This window comes from Oryctolagus cuniculus, chromosome 1, assembly GCF_051225735.1.
Source record: "Oryctolagus cuniculus isolate XC-2025 breed Fujian yellow rabbit chromosome 1, ASM5122573v1, whole genome shotgun sequence".
Taxonomy (NCBI): domain Eukaryota; kingdom Metazoa; phylum Chordata; class Mammalia; order Lagomorpha; family Leporidae; genus Oryctolagus; species Oryctolagus cuniculus.
In genome coordinates, this window is record NC_142867.1 from 214,498,231 (window position 1) to 214,513,334 (window position 15,104).

At 38.0% G+C, this 15,104-nt stretch overlaps 1 protein-coding gene across 3 annotated transcripts in view; it reads left to right on the forward strand.

Annotated features, from left to right (window-relative positions):
• Window positions 1–320: 320 nt before the first annotated feature.
• MUSK (muscle associated receptor tyrosine kinase) overlaps window positions 321–15,104 on the forward strand; it is a 103,012-nt gene continuing 88,228 nt past the window's right edge. For all 3 annotated transcript variants that reach the window (XM_089301533.1, XM_051843297.3, XM_051843304.3), the window contains exons 1-5: window positions 321–999; window positions 8,131–8,257; window positions 11,166–11,317; window positions 13,100–13,227; window positions 14,857–14,998. In XM_089301533.1, the coding sequence (XP_089157659.1) occupies window positions 921–999; window positions 8,131–8,257; window positions 11,166–11,317; window positions 13,100–13,227; window positions 14,857–14,998 (628 nt within the window). In that variant the 5' untranslated portion in view covers window positions 321–920. The remainder of the gene's footprint in view (window positions 1,000–8,130; window positions 8,258–11,165; window positions 11,318–13,099; window positions 13,228–14,856; window positions 14,999–15,104) is intronic.

Consider the following 15,104-nt stretch of genomic DNA (forward strand, 5'->3'; position numbering starts at 1 on the left):
TTTACTTAGAAAATATTTGCAAAATATATAACAGACATGCAACAAATGATTACATCTAGAGGATTAAAAACTTCTATCACCAATTAGAAAAAGAAAAAGGACCTAAGAGAAAAATAGTTAAAAAGAAACACAGGAGAGGAAAATGAAGATTATAAAATATAATGCTAACAAGGCAGATAAATTTCAGTAAAGCCTCCGATGCCATATTAAGGAGATTTTAAGGAGATTTGTGTGTGTGTGTGTGTGTGTGTGTGTGTGTGTGATGAGCAACTACTGGATGCTTCTGAGTACAAGGGGCTGTCTGAAAGAGGGTACAACCTGATAAGACACAAGACGAGGAGAAAATACAGGAGCTATGACTACCACTTAGAAAAGATGAATACCTGGGGGAGGAAGCTGGGGCAGCATGAGGGTAGTCTGAATAAAAGGAGAAGAACTAGAGGACTATTTAGTTCATAAAATCTGTAGGAACTAGGATGGGTTAGATTTGGAGGGTGGGGTGAGAAGCAGGGAAACGTCAAAATCAGAGAGACCGAGGTTTCTGGTTTGAGTGCCGGGGAGCCAGTGGGCTGAATCAGAAACTCAAGAAATCCCCACTACAGGGAATAATACAGCAGTGGTTGCAAAAGACATCTGGTATTGTCCTTCTGTCACTGTCTTAAAAGGGATTCTAAAGAGATTTTCTTTCCCTTGTTCCTCCAGCCCTCCACTTGCATTACTGGCCTAAGTGGATACTCACCAGCTGGCCACGTCCATCATTACAGCCAAGTCTGAGAATTCCTGATTATACTTAGAGCCTGTGGAGCTGCTGACACAAACAGTCATTAGCAGACGACCCTATTGTGACAAACCATGCTGTAAAATGTAAACTGCGGGGGTATTTTCCTTGTGTTGTTCTCCTGCCTGAGCCTGGATCAACCATGAGAGAGCTCGTCAACATTCCACTGGTACATATTCTCACTCTGGTTGCCTTCAGTGGGACGGAGAAACTTCCAAAAGGTTGGTCTGAGTGATGTGCTTGTTGCGTTGTCCCAGTTCTAAAGTGTGTGTGTGCTCCCATCACAGCTCATTCATTGCATGGTGTGCTCGGGTTTGACTTGATGAAGGGGCCTGGAATGTAGGCAGAGTGAGTTAACTATATGTTTAAGCAATTGCTGCATGGTCTCCCCTCTACTGATATTTCCCTGCTAAATTCTGTAATAAAATCATTGGCCATACAGTGCACACGTAGCCTTACTTCTCAGGGAAACATTAGCAGGTGGACTGCAAGTTATCAGAGTCTGTTTTGCTTGTGTGCGTGTCCAACTTCAGGGTGGTCTAAATGGCTGATGAAAACCTTTCACATCAGACCTGCCAGGAATATAATTCACTCCACTCCCAGTCAGCCAGACTATGCTTCTGTACAAAAATCATTTCCACTTTCTGTTTCACCAAACTCTTAATATTTTAGTTGCTGAAGATCAGAAATATGAAAGGACACACACCATTTTCCCATATATATTTAACAACTAAAGACAATGCACTCTCAATAACTTTGAGGCTGGAGTCATGATTTGGCTTGCTAAGAGAGTGCAGAAGTTTTTTTCAGAGCCTCTGGAATGTACCGGAAATAACACCACCTCAGGGGGAAAGGAAAGCAACTTAAGAAACTGACAAACACCTGTTGCAGTAGCAAGAATGTCCACAGTGATATGGTTTCTGGCCAGTGTATTATGAAACAGAGACTAGTGTGTTACAAGTCAGAAAGACAGGAAAATACTTGATTTGCAAGGTAACCAAAGGCTTTGCCGAAATTTTTTTTAAAAGACATGAAAAAGCAGATTGAATGATATCAGTTAAAGAGCTTTAAATTCAATTCTTACACTAGAGTTCTGTGTTTGAGAATGCATATTAATGATTTGCTCTTTATATTACTTTATCAAAGTGCAGAAAAAGTTTGTATTATGGAGGTAAGTGAAGGTAGTATCTGTATCTAGATAACAAATGTGTCTTTAGATCTTGTGGTTCCCAAAAATTTCTGAAACCACAAGGTCAAGGTTCACATGCAGATAATACATAGCTTTCCTCCTTTCGAAACTTTTGATTTCATAGGTTTTTTTTAAATTTGTTCCTTCTCATTTTTCCATCTGCCTTGAATGGACTGGCATATCCACATGTATTTGAATGTTTAATTGCCAACCATACTCTAAGGTGTGTTTAGATAAAAGGGAATCTAGACATTTTCAAATGGCTAATAATAGCCAGAAAGATATTCATATTGACTTCAGAAGATTTTAATACTTCCTGATCATACAACGGATGTCCGGCAAGGCAGCACTTAGATGTTTAGACTTATCGGTTGTCAAAAGTCTTGCTTGTGTTATTCTGAACTGTGTAGTTACATGAAAGTGATATGGCAAAATATGAAGATTTATGAAACTCACTCTTATAAGGAGCAGGGCAATTGATTTTGATAATCCAAATCAGCATTTGGTACACACACACACACAAACCTAAAACCTCCCTACAGGAATGACTTCTAATGTTCACACTAGAAAGATGTGATTTTCCGTTTCCAAAATATACAGATAAAGCCCTTAATTCAGATGCACATTATCTGTTTTTTGAAAACTTCTAAGTAGAGTGGCAGAGAAGTAGTAAAGGCAAACATACTGGTTTTTAAGTAAAGAAATCAGATCATCAATCCATTTTTGTTTCTTATACTATATTTACTGCTATGCTTGAATTTTTAAAATAAAAAATTAGAACAATATTTTTCTTTATCAACACTGTTTATTATAAAATCTAAATGAGGATAGGCTTAGCAGCAACCTTCCCCCAAAACACCATCCCTAGGACAACAAACATCCTTTTACTACTCACGCTAGTCCCAAGTATAAATAATTTCATGAAAACACAATCTAAAAATTCCAAAGATTAAAGTGTGTGGGAAATATTGGTAGGGAAGAATATCAAACACATGTTAATATTTTAATACTAATGAAAGCAACAAAAATGTCTTCCCAAACTATTACAGTTATTTTCTCTATTTTTGGCAATATGTAATAAGAAAAGGAGTTTTATAGATGGCACATTTTTTTCCCAAATCCTTTATCATGAAAAAATCAAGGAAACTACCCAGGTACATATGACCAAAGAAACGACACATTTAAAATAGTGCAAGAGTATTAAGGGAGTTCTTTCCAAATCTGCCTATCTTTCCTCAATAAAAGTAATTCTTAACTTTGAAGAATTAATAGTTTGTTGTTTTAGTTTGAGATTCCTGATGTTTCAAAGATAAGGGGGGGGGTCATACTCTTTCTCAATCATTTTAACTAGTGATTCTTTTGAAAATGAGTTCAATTTCTTAACACCAAGTGGGAGAATATTACATATTGTTATGTATGAAAGTAGTGAATGTTTTGTTGAATAGTTGCCAGAACCATACACTTCAATAACACTTAATGCTGTATCAGGGAGGATGAAGTATGTGGTGTAGCATTAAATTGTGCAGGCGTGTAAGAGTTCATATAAACAACATTGGATTTGCACAAATGACTCTGCCAAAACCCTGCTTTCAAAATTATCCCCATTTCTGCCATACCTAGACATTTTACAGACTAAGTGATTTATCTTTAGATATAGTTGAGTAACCTTCTCTTTTCAGTCATATGTGTATGGATGGGATCCACGGACTGGACATATGACTAAGTCAGTGCGGGCACAGCTGTCACCAAAATCCAGGACACCGAGTCCTGGATGAGTGTTTTAGATTGACGTGCATTGAAAGACTTACTCACAGCATGTTTAGGGAAACACAGCTGTTTTAAATATAATTGGCCTAAAGAACAGAAAGAGCAGAAACATCAAGATTTTTCCCTTCTCTTTCTCATTCCCAAAGATCAAGTAGGCAACTTCTAAGTGAACTAGGACTTGAGGTCACTGGGGGAGAGTGACTGGGGAGGGATAAGAAGGGGACCTGGGCTGGGGACTACAGCTTTGCAGTGGCCCTGACCTGAACAGCTGTTCCAGCAGTGCTATAGGAACTTAGGGGGAGCAAGGACAGATGGTTCAAATAATTCACGATTGATGCTTTCCAAGGTCAGTGCAGCTCAAGAACTAGAGAGACAAGGAGTAGGGGTTTTATGGCCACACACCATCGGGCATAGGCTTGATAATGAAGAAAATATAAAATGACATTTAAGGCTTGCAAGAGAATGCTGAGATCAAGATTAAAGTTCCCAACATCTTTTGTGCATCCTTGGGGAAAATACATAGCATCTGTGAGTCTCGCTTTCCTCATATAATGAAGATGTGCCTACCAGTGCTCAACATAACGGTTATGTGTTATGCTGAGGACTGGCAATGTTTGGGTAATGATCATCCCCATGTAACTCTGTAGTCATCCCTATCTTCAGTTTAGCTTTCCAATGTTTCAGTTACCTGCAGTTATCTGGGGTCTGAAAACAGTAAAAGGAAATCACTAGAAATAAAAAAAAATAGTATGAGTTAATTGTATGCGGCTCTGCATGGCTTGATGAAATCTTATGCTGTACTGCTGTATCCCATCTGGGATGTAAATTATCTTTGTTCAAATATCTATGCTTATGTGCTACCTGCCTGTTAGTGACTTAAGTAGAACCTTAATTATTGAACAAACTGTCATAGCGCAAGTGATCAAGTTATTTTACTTAATAATGACCCTAAAACCATTGTTTCTCTTACTGTGTCTAATTTATAAATTAAGCTTTATCATAGATATGTGTGTTTAGGAAAATGATGGTATATAGTGTTCAGTATTATCTGAGGCTTTAGGCATCCACTGGGGGTCTTAGAATGTATTTCCCTTAGATAAGGTGGGTCTACTGTATGCCTGTTTTAGATGATTCTCTATGAGACCACATCTTCACCCAAGGAAATTCTTTTAGGGGAAGCCATTTCAGAAATGCTAACAAATAGAACAGAACTCCTAGCTCTCTGCCCACTGCCATCCCCAAAGGCAAGGATCCACAGTGTATGTTCTGTTGCAAAGAATCAATGATAGGCTTTAATACATGGTTATTAAGCTTCATTAGCAATAAATCTTACAAGCTACAAAGAAATGTAACAAAAATTACTTTATTTATTATACCTCCTGTTAAATAAATGTCTCATATCCTAAAATATGCCAAATGATGAGCAATACTAATATTCTCTTTGTGGATTTATAAAATTTCCCATGCATTTTCTCATTCAAAAAAATACTGCGTCATGACATTATAGACACATGACTATTTTCCAAGTTTGAGTCCTCATTGTACTAAAACAGATAGGAGCAAATACACCTCATTTCTTTGTGTACCCTATCATTTGGTCTTGTCAGTCAGCAGCTATTCTATTAGAAGTTGCAATGTCAATGGCCCTGTGCTACAACCCAGAAATACAAAGGAAGGCAATATCACAGCCTCTCTCCAAGAGGCTAGTATCCCATTTAGGCTTCTCTCTGGGTCCAGTTGTTGTGTTGTGTTCTGTTTTCATGTATTCATTATTCATGTGGTCCTTGGAGTGAGAGAAGAAATAATGCCCTACTTTAAACAGGCTCTGGCTGAGATGAAAGCTGCATAGTAGAATGAAAGTAAACAAGAGATAATCTGCTGAGTCAACAAATATCATTAAATACAACTACTTCATTGTGTCAGTAAAAATTTAAAAGTGGCTTTGGGTAATTTTGGAATATTTTAAAGCAGACTTAACCAACTATATCTGCTGGTAGAAATTGTGGTTTTATTTTTATTTTTTAAATTTTATTTATTATACAATTTTCATGTATTTCAAATATACAAATAGAAATTGATATTGTTGTCTCTTTTTTCACTAAGCATAACCAGTACTGAAAATATAGTATATCTTACAAGAACTTTAAGCCAAGTTTAACCCTGAAGTTCAGCTTCATAACTTCCTATTTTTGTGGTATTCAAACAAGTTATTTAAATATCCTTAGCCTCTATTACTCACCTATAAATGGTAATACTAATAGTATCTAACTTTATGTTTGTTGTGATAAGTACGTGAAATAGCAAATGAGAGTATAATGGATGACACACAGCAGTTTCTTTTTTTATTTTTTTAACTTTTATTTAATAAATATAAATTTCGAAAGTACAACTTTTGGATTATAGCGGCTTTTCCCCCCATAACCTCCCTCCCACTCAAAACCATCCCATCTCCCACTCCCTCTCCCATCCCATTCTTCATCAAGATTCATTTTCAATTATCTTTATATACAGAAGATCAATTTAGTATATACTAAGTAAAGATTTCAACAGTTTGTACCACACAGTCACACAAAGTATACAATGCTGCTTGTGTACTAGTTTTACCATTAATTCTCATAGTACAACACATTAAGGACAGAGATCCTACATGGGGAGTAAATGCACAGTGACTCCCGTTGTTGATTTAACAATTGACACTCTTATTTATGACATCAGTAATCACCCGAGGCTCTTGTTATGAGCTGCCAAGGCTATGGAAACCTCTTGAGTTCACAAACTCTGACATTATTTAAACAGGGCTATAATCAAAGTGGAAGTTCTCTCCTCCCTTCAGAGAAAGGTACCTCCTTCTTTGATGGCCCGTTCTTTCTGCTGGGATCTCACTCACAGAGATCTTTCATTTTGGTCATTTTTTTTTGCCAGAGTGTCTTGGCTTTCCATGCCTGAGAAACTCTCATGGGCTTTTTAGCGGGATCTGAATGGCTTAAGGGCTGATTCTGAGGCCAGAGTACACACAGCAGGTTCTTAATCAACTTGGCAAGCCAATATTAAAAAGTCAAATGTCACACAAAACTGACATTCTAGACTTGTTTTCTGTATCTCAACTGATTTGCAAAGAGTCTAAATTTCAATTTTTTCAAATGTCTATCGGAAGTGGAGTTGTTGGGCCATACAATGTTTCTGCTTCACTTTTGAAGAACCACCAGTACACCATGTTACATTCCCACCAGCATTGCTCACAGTGTCACTGTCCCCACAACCACACCAACATTTACTGCCTTGTTTTGCGGTACAGCTACCCAAGTGGTTGTGCATGATGTGTTCAGGTTTTGCTTTGCATTTCCTTCATGGCAAATTTTGCTGAGCAGCTTTTGACTTGCTTGTTGACATTTGTTTATCTACTTTGGAGAAATGTCTCTTAAGATCCTCTGCTAATTTTATGCTTGTGTTGTTTTCCTTTGTATTACTGAGTCTCTTCCTATTTGACTCGATTCTCGAGTGAATTCTCTGTAAATCTGATCGAGCTTAAGCTTCAGAGTCTCCCATTTGCAGGCACCCGCTAAGCCTCTGAGGGCATTAGCAATGTGTTTGTATGAACATATGTTGTTATAAAATTTGGGAGGAAATGTTCTTTTATTGAAAATACAGTATGCTTATTTTCATTTTATTTGAAATGCAGGATACAGGTGAACAAAAAGAGGTATCTTCTGTCTGCTGGTTCAATCCCTTAATGTCCATAACATCCCAGGCTGGACCAGATCAAAACCAGGAGCCAGGAACTTAATGCAGATTTCCCATATAGGTGGCAAGAACCCAAATATGTGAGCTGTTATCTACTTCCTCTCAAGGTGCACATTAGTAGGAAGCTGGTATAGGAAACGGAGCTGGGACTAAAATCCAGGCATTCTGATATGGGATAAGAGCACCTCATGCAACAGCTTACCCACTGTGCCAAACACTTGCCCTAGAACAACATACGTTCTTAAATAGCAATTGTTAAAATTGCTATTTTTTTCCGCTCTAACTTCCTTTAGACTCACTCCGTTTCATGTTGATTGGTGTTGCAGTAGCACAAAAATCTTTTTTTCTACGTTTTTTTTTTTCTTTAAAGAGGACACCCAAATGGCAAAACTTCAGGCCCCACGAAACCTGGATTAATCTACTCTTATAAAATAAACCCTGATCTCTCGAGAGCTTTTTCTTTTGTTTCTCCAATATCTGGTCTAGAAATAGAAACAACATTCTCCTTATAAAATCTTGCTTCCTTTTTGGCAAATTTCTTTGCTGGGGTAATATAATTCTCATTCAGGTATGTGATGGCTTCTGTATGCTTAAGGAAGGGCTAGTAAATGCCATTCTAGAATGTTCTGTTTTGATTTCTCCCCCCCCCTTTCAGCTCCTGTCATCACTACTCCTCTTGAAACGGTGGATGCCTTGGTTGAAGAGGTTGCTACTTTCATGTGTGCAGTGGAATCCTACCCACAACCTGAGATTTCCTGGACTAGAAATAAAATTCTCATCAAGTGAGTATCCTGATGTTTCTGATAAGGAATTACACTCACAAGTCTTGTTAGCATTAAAGTCTACCTTCAAGAATATGTAAAATGCAAATTTCCTCATTGTATGAACATCAAGTCTGAAGTTCAGTGAGCTTAAGAGAATTTTCTAAGGCAACGTAGTGACTCAATTGACACAAAAAATTTTAGGGCTATTTCATGGCTTATTGATACGAGGAAGTCGGGGAAGCCCCCAGATCAGAAAGTAGAAGACGCTTCATAATAATTACTAAATATTGTGATATCCTAAGTCTGAGAGTGCATACTCCAAGACATGGTGGGAATCAAAGAGAAACCTGATAATACCCCCAAAAAGTGAAGTATGATGTCTGAGAATTTGACCTCTAAGCCACCTTGGCCCTTCTGAAATGTAGAAGGAATTCACAATATACACTGAGTTAGCCTTTCAAACAGGTAAAATTCCTACTTGGAAGATCAAGATTATGTTATATTTTCATCAATATCATAGCTATCAAAAATATTCCAAAAAGCCTATGACAAATGGATCCCTGGGCTCCCTAGCTGGTGATAGATTATGGATTAAGGTTCAACATTTTCTTACCTGTTTAAGCTGTTACAACAAAATATCATGTATTGGGTACCTTATAAGCAATGCGAATTCTCACAGCTGTAGGCTGTAAACTGCAAGTTTGAGGAGCCAGTAATTACAGTGTCTGATGAGGGCCCACATCCTGGTTTATGGACAGCCATCTTTTTTTGTGCCCCGACATGGGGGAGGTGGCCAAGTCCCCTGGGCCTCTTTTATAAGGGCATGAATCCCACTCATGATGTCTCTACCTGGGGACCTAATCGACTCCCAGAGCTCCACTTTCAAATATCATCACATTGGGAATTAGATTTCAACATGTGAATTAGGGAGCAGGGGGAGGGGATGTATACATTCAGTCTATACAAAGTGCTTCAACTGGTATCCATAGACTACCGGTCTATGAACTTGCATGCAGAAAAATGTCACCTTTCATTTCTCTAACCTCTGACTGACGCTTAGTGTTTCCTTCTATCATACATGTTGTGATGTGGGGTGTTAGTCATATTGCCTTAGCCTTCAAGTACTCTTATCAGGCAAGCTGGCCCAGAAGTTCTGGGGAAGGAAGGCTCACAGACCATATTAAAATATTTGGGACAGTTTTTAGCATCTATTGCAATTTGGATAGACTGAGAATTTCACAAATCTTCAAGTCCTGGTTCCTTTTTCCTTTTTTGCTTAGCACTTCTGTCCTCAATTGTCTTTTCCTCTTGAATGTCACTAAAAGCGGCAAAGGAAACGAGGCTACAACTTCAACATTTTGCTTGAAAATTTCCTCAGCTAAATGTTGGAGTTCATTACTTACGGGTTTTGCTTTCCATGTAATGCAGGATGCCATTCAACTAAGCATTCTGCCACCAGTTTCAAAGACACCCCTTCCTTTACATTCCGCTAACATGCTCTTCTCTCCATCTGACCCTCACAGATAGTGCTTTAAAATTTCGTATTTCTACCAACAATCTGTTCATAGTAATCCAGGAATTCCCTGAGAGATTTAGATTTTCTTTACCATACTTTTCACCTCCTTCTGAGTCCTCAGTAGCAGAGCCAATAACGTGTATATTCCTATTAGCACTCTCTTCAAGAAAATCTAGATTTTTTTCTAGCATGCTTCTGCTATTTCTCCTGTTTCTATCCATTCCCCAACTGCAAAGCCACATCTACATTTTTCTTACATTTTAGTTTTAGCAGCACCACACTTCCAGGTACCAAAATTTGTATTTATTGCCCACCATTATTATTACAAATAATTATAAATTTAGTGCCTTAATATAACATACATTTATTATCTCATAGTTCTGAAGGTCATGCTACATATGAAATACATTGTGCTGGCTAAAATCCCAGTGTTAGCAATGCTGAGTTAGTTCCTTCTAGAAGCTACAGGGAAAAAAATCAAATTACTTATTTTTTCATCTTCTGAGGCCACCTGTGTTCCTCCATTACAAAGCTAAAAACTGCATCACTCTGGCCTTTCCTGTGTTGTCACACCTTCTCTGTTATACCTCCCTCTTTCATCTTTTAAGGATCTTTATCATTACATTTTGATAATTCATAATATTCCATTCTAATATTCTTAATACAGGGAGAATTCATCTTGCTATGTAAAGTAATACAGTCATAGGTTCTGTGGATAAAGTTATGGGTCTTTTGGGGACCATTATTCTGCTTACTACACACATGTGACATACATAACTCTTATTTGGTTAAAAAGAACCCAACTCACTTTTATGTTGATGCCTCCCCTCAAATTTCTGCTTCCCCAATTCTCTTCTCAGTGAACAGTATGCATGTAGTTAAATAGATTACATTCATAATGCACATATTTTATACTTTGAAGTTGCTTTATTATGTATTCAAGTAACTAGAACTCCACCTGACATATTAAGTCCTCAATAAGTATCCAAAAAGAATGAATAATAAATTTAATGCTAGCTACTTCTATAAATATTTAATCGTTTATGCTCATCACATTTACATGCGTGAATGTACAATATCTAGTTAGTACTTCCTAGTAAGTACAGAGAAGACGTATATGTCTTTGTTCTGATATACTTTCCTGAATAAAGTAAACCTCATATTTGGTCTCATAATAGACATCTCTCTTTGAAAGCATTTTCAAAGGACTTTGATTATTGGATACTAGGAAAGACTAGAATAAAATGTAAACTTTTATTCTGAAGTAGTTTTTCTATTATTTAGAACTCACTCAAATTACCTCTCACCTTTATTCTACCTCCTCACTGGCTAGTCATCAGTCTGATCAGTTAGTCAGAGCTGAAAACTCAGCTGACGCACTAATGTCCCATTTTCCTCTGTGACCTGCAGGCTCTTTGACACCCGGTACAGCATTCGGGAGAATGGGCAGCTTCTCACCATCCTGAGTGTGGAAGACAGTGATGATGGCATTTATTGCTGCACAGCCAACAACGGTGTGGGAGGAGCAGCTGAGAGTTGTGGCGCTCTGCAAGTGAAGATGAGTGAGTAGGAAAGGGGACCATCTATTGACTTTAAAGTTGACTTGCCACACTTTGAAACAGTCAGCAAGCAGAGTCTCTCTCAGATATGGAAGTTCAATACCAAGACCAAAAGGTTCAAAGCACAACCTTGAGGTCATTTAATTCCACACCTCTTATTCCTGCCATCAACCACAGCCCTAAGGCAAGCCTTGGGTTGTCTGTCCTCTGCCACTTTCTTGCCTTCACACAGCTCTTTTATTTTCTGTACCTAGACTTCGTTCACTGGGGAGTCTCCCTCTAAAACCTTTACCTTATGCCTTTCCATGGCCATCAAAGTCACTTCTTGTCACTAACCTCTTTGAAGACACTTCTACCCTTTTGCCTCATTTCAGACTGATGAAATGTGCTGCCTAGAGACCACCTACATTCCTGGCTCCCTTCCTCCATTTCCATTTACAAAGCCAGCAACCACATCACTCTGAGTAACTCTCTGCTTACCTGTAGGCTATTCACTTTTTCCCCAGCTCATGTCTGCAGGGTTAGCAAGTACCCATGGGTAATCTCCTAGCCCTCATTGCCACTTTCAAGACATTATATATTGCACTCCTGGAAAAAATCCTCTCTCATGAGGGCATAGGCCACTCTTCCCATTCTTTTCTCTATTCATTATGTCCACTACTCACTCTTAAGCACTCCCTGGTATTAATCAAAAACTTTGATTCCAGACCCATTATATTTTTATCTGTCCCTACTCCTGCCATCATCCTAAAAGATTCTGACAGCCATGAAATTGAAACACTAGCAACTTCATCCTCACAAGTCCTTGGCTTCCACAAATCTGGTGATGTTTATCTTTAACTCTATCAGACTACCTGACTGATGACCCACCCTTGACCTTGCCATCACTTGCAAATAGCCTTATATTTATATAGACATATATTTTTGTAATCTTATAGTTTCAAATATTAAGCTCCAGCATGTCACCCTCTGGCCATGGACACTTATTCATCCAGCCTTGTCAGATAGGGAAAACAGTTTCCCATACTCAAGAATTGCCTCCAAGTAGAAAACACAACTCCTGCCTCCCCTTTCTTAGCTAAGAAGAGTGTCAAAGTCACTCTTCCGTACCCCCACATTCACTACCCCAACAGGCTAACATTCTTCTGTTTGTGATTTCTCCTTGGTCTCCCTTTTATTGACTCCCTCTTGGGATTTCACTCACTTCTCTCTCCTTGTGTCATCAAATGTTCCCTTGTCATCATCCTCAAATCTCATGACCTTCTGTACTGCAAGCAACTGACACTTGCAAACTGCTAAACCTGTAATAATGGAAACATTGTCTTCTCTGGCACCACGTCCCTGATGGGAAAAATAATATAAACATGCATACCAGCACCATACAAATTAGTGGAATCTAAGATTTCCTGGGATCTTCATCCATTAGGTTATTGAGTTGTCTTTCATCACTGTTTCTTATGTTTTAACATTGTTACGCTGGAGGAAATCATCGGTTCTTTTTTTTCAGAGTGTGAGTGTGTGAGAGATTTTCTATGCTATCTGTGCTAGATTTGTATTCCTAATACGTTTCATAGATTTGTGTTTTGCAAGTAAGATTTTAGTAAAAGAGAAACCTTAAGCTTGAAAAGTTGATGTCTATGTGATATCTACTGAAGTATTTGCATTTTGTGACTTTCATAATATACTCACAATTATTTGTAAAGTGGATATTTAGAATTAAATAGAAAGTCTGGAACTCCAAGTTTAATATGCCTTTTTATTTTTTTTATTTTCATTTTCCTTCAGAACCTAAAATAACTCGTCCTCCCATAAACGTAAAAATCATAGAGGGATTAAAAGCAGTTCTACCATGTACTACAATGGGCAACCCCAAGCCCTCAGTGTCGTGGATCAAGGGAGACAATGCTCTCAGGGTAAGTCATTGTGATGTTAACACACACACAGTAAACATTTTAAAATAAAACTATCCGTTGAAGAATGAGTCACTTAAAAAGTTTTATTTTTAATTAATTAATGTATTAATTAAAATGTTTTTCCATATACTTTTAGGCAAACTTAAATATATCTATTCCCCAAATGCAAACTGTAGGGCATTCCAGTTGGGACCAGCTAGAAAAAAACTGATCGGACCCAGCAGTGTTAGGGATGCAAAAGGGGAAAAATAAAAATCCCAAGCCAGAGTAGAGTCCTTTTCTGTTTGTCACTTAGTTGAATAGTAATTCATTTTTAAACACTGAATCTTTAAAACATAGGAGGTAAATTGAATAAGACTAAAATCTAGGTTTTAGAACTGACAGTTTCTGGGAAGAGGGAGAGAAATGAGGTTTGTAAGAAAAGAAATGACAGCCGGCGCTGCGGCTCACTAGGCTAATCCTCCGCCTTGCAGCGCTGGTACACTGGGTTCTAGTCCCGGTCGGGGCACCGGATTCTGTCCCGGTTGCCCCTCTTCCAGGCCAGCTCCCTGCTATGGCCCGGGAGTGCAGTGGAGGATGGCCCAAGTGCTTGGGCCCTGCACCCCATGGGAGACCAGGATAAGTACCTGGCTCCTGCCATTGGATCAGTGCGGTGCGCCGGCCACGGCGGCCATTGGAGGGTGAACCAACGGCAAAAGGAAGACCTTTCTCTCTGTCTCTCTCTCTCACTGTCCACTCTGCCTGTAAAAAAAAAAAAAAAAAAAAAAAAAAAAAAAAAAAAATGAGAACACTGGAGGAAGGTAGAACAAGACTGAAGACTGGTAGCAAACACTCTGGCCTCAGTTGGGAAGAGAATTGATTTAAAAATCGATTCTTCATATGCTCATTTTGTGCTGGTTTGTATCTTATCCCCACATTTATTGATAAATTATAATCCTGCTCCATAATTGTCTCTTTCTATCTTTGTGTCACCCAAAATGAGACTACAGAGTATATTTTTTTGTCTTATTATACCCAGCATATTCCATGGGGAAAATACATTGTTGATATATAGGTAAATTAATTGAAATAAGATACTAAACTTAGTAGATTTGTTTTGTTTCAAATAAGACTGATAAAGTCAATTTTTAAATTATAATCTATGTAATTCTCCTTATTTCCTTTTGTTATACATCTCAATGCATTTCCTACAATGAAAAACAAAGTGTGGCTCTATGTGTGTTACCAAAGTTAAGGTGCAAAAAGAGAAGATAAATGTAATATTTTAACTCCAAAGAATCAAAAAATTTGAAAGAATATATATTCTTTTAAGAATACCACACAGGTTTTATAGAAACTAAATTAGTCAAAAGGCACTGCTTTTATTCAAACAGACTTGGGTCTGACTTTTACGATCTTAAACAAGTCCTCATATGAAACAAAATAAAAAGTAATCTATACATCATGGAATCACTGTGAAAGTTGAATTTGGTAATTTTGTACTGTCCCATTTAATATTGTGTTGTATGTCATAAATTCCATAGTAAAAGCTGAAGTTTTTGATGATAACAGACAACTTGATAAAATATGGTTAATGTATCTTTGAGAGAGCCATGGATGTTTTCAAATTTATGTCCGTATCTCTGGCAGGAAAATTCTCGCATTGCAGTTCTTGAATCTGGGAGCTTAAGGATACACAATGTACAAAAAGAAGATGCAGGACAGTATCGCTGTGTGGCAAAAAACAGCCTTGGGACAGCGTATTCCAAACTGGTGAAGCTGGAAGTGGAGGGTAAGAAGGCACAATCGTCCCCATGACAGTGTGATCAGAGGGAACCGCATTTCACTGTGTAGACTGTACTTCAGCTAGAGCTGTGGGGACCCTAATCCCTCAGCTA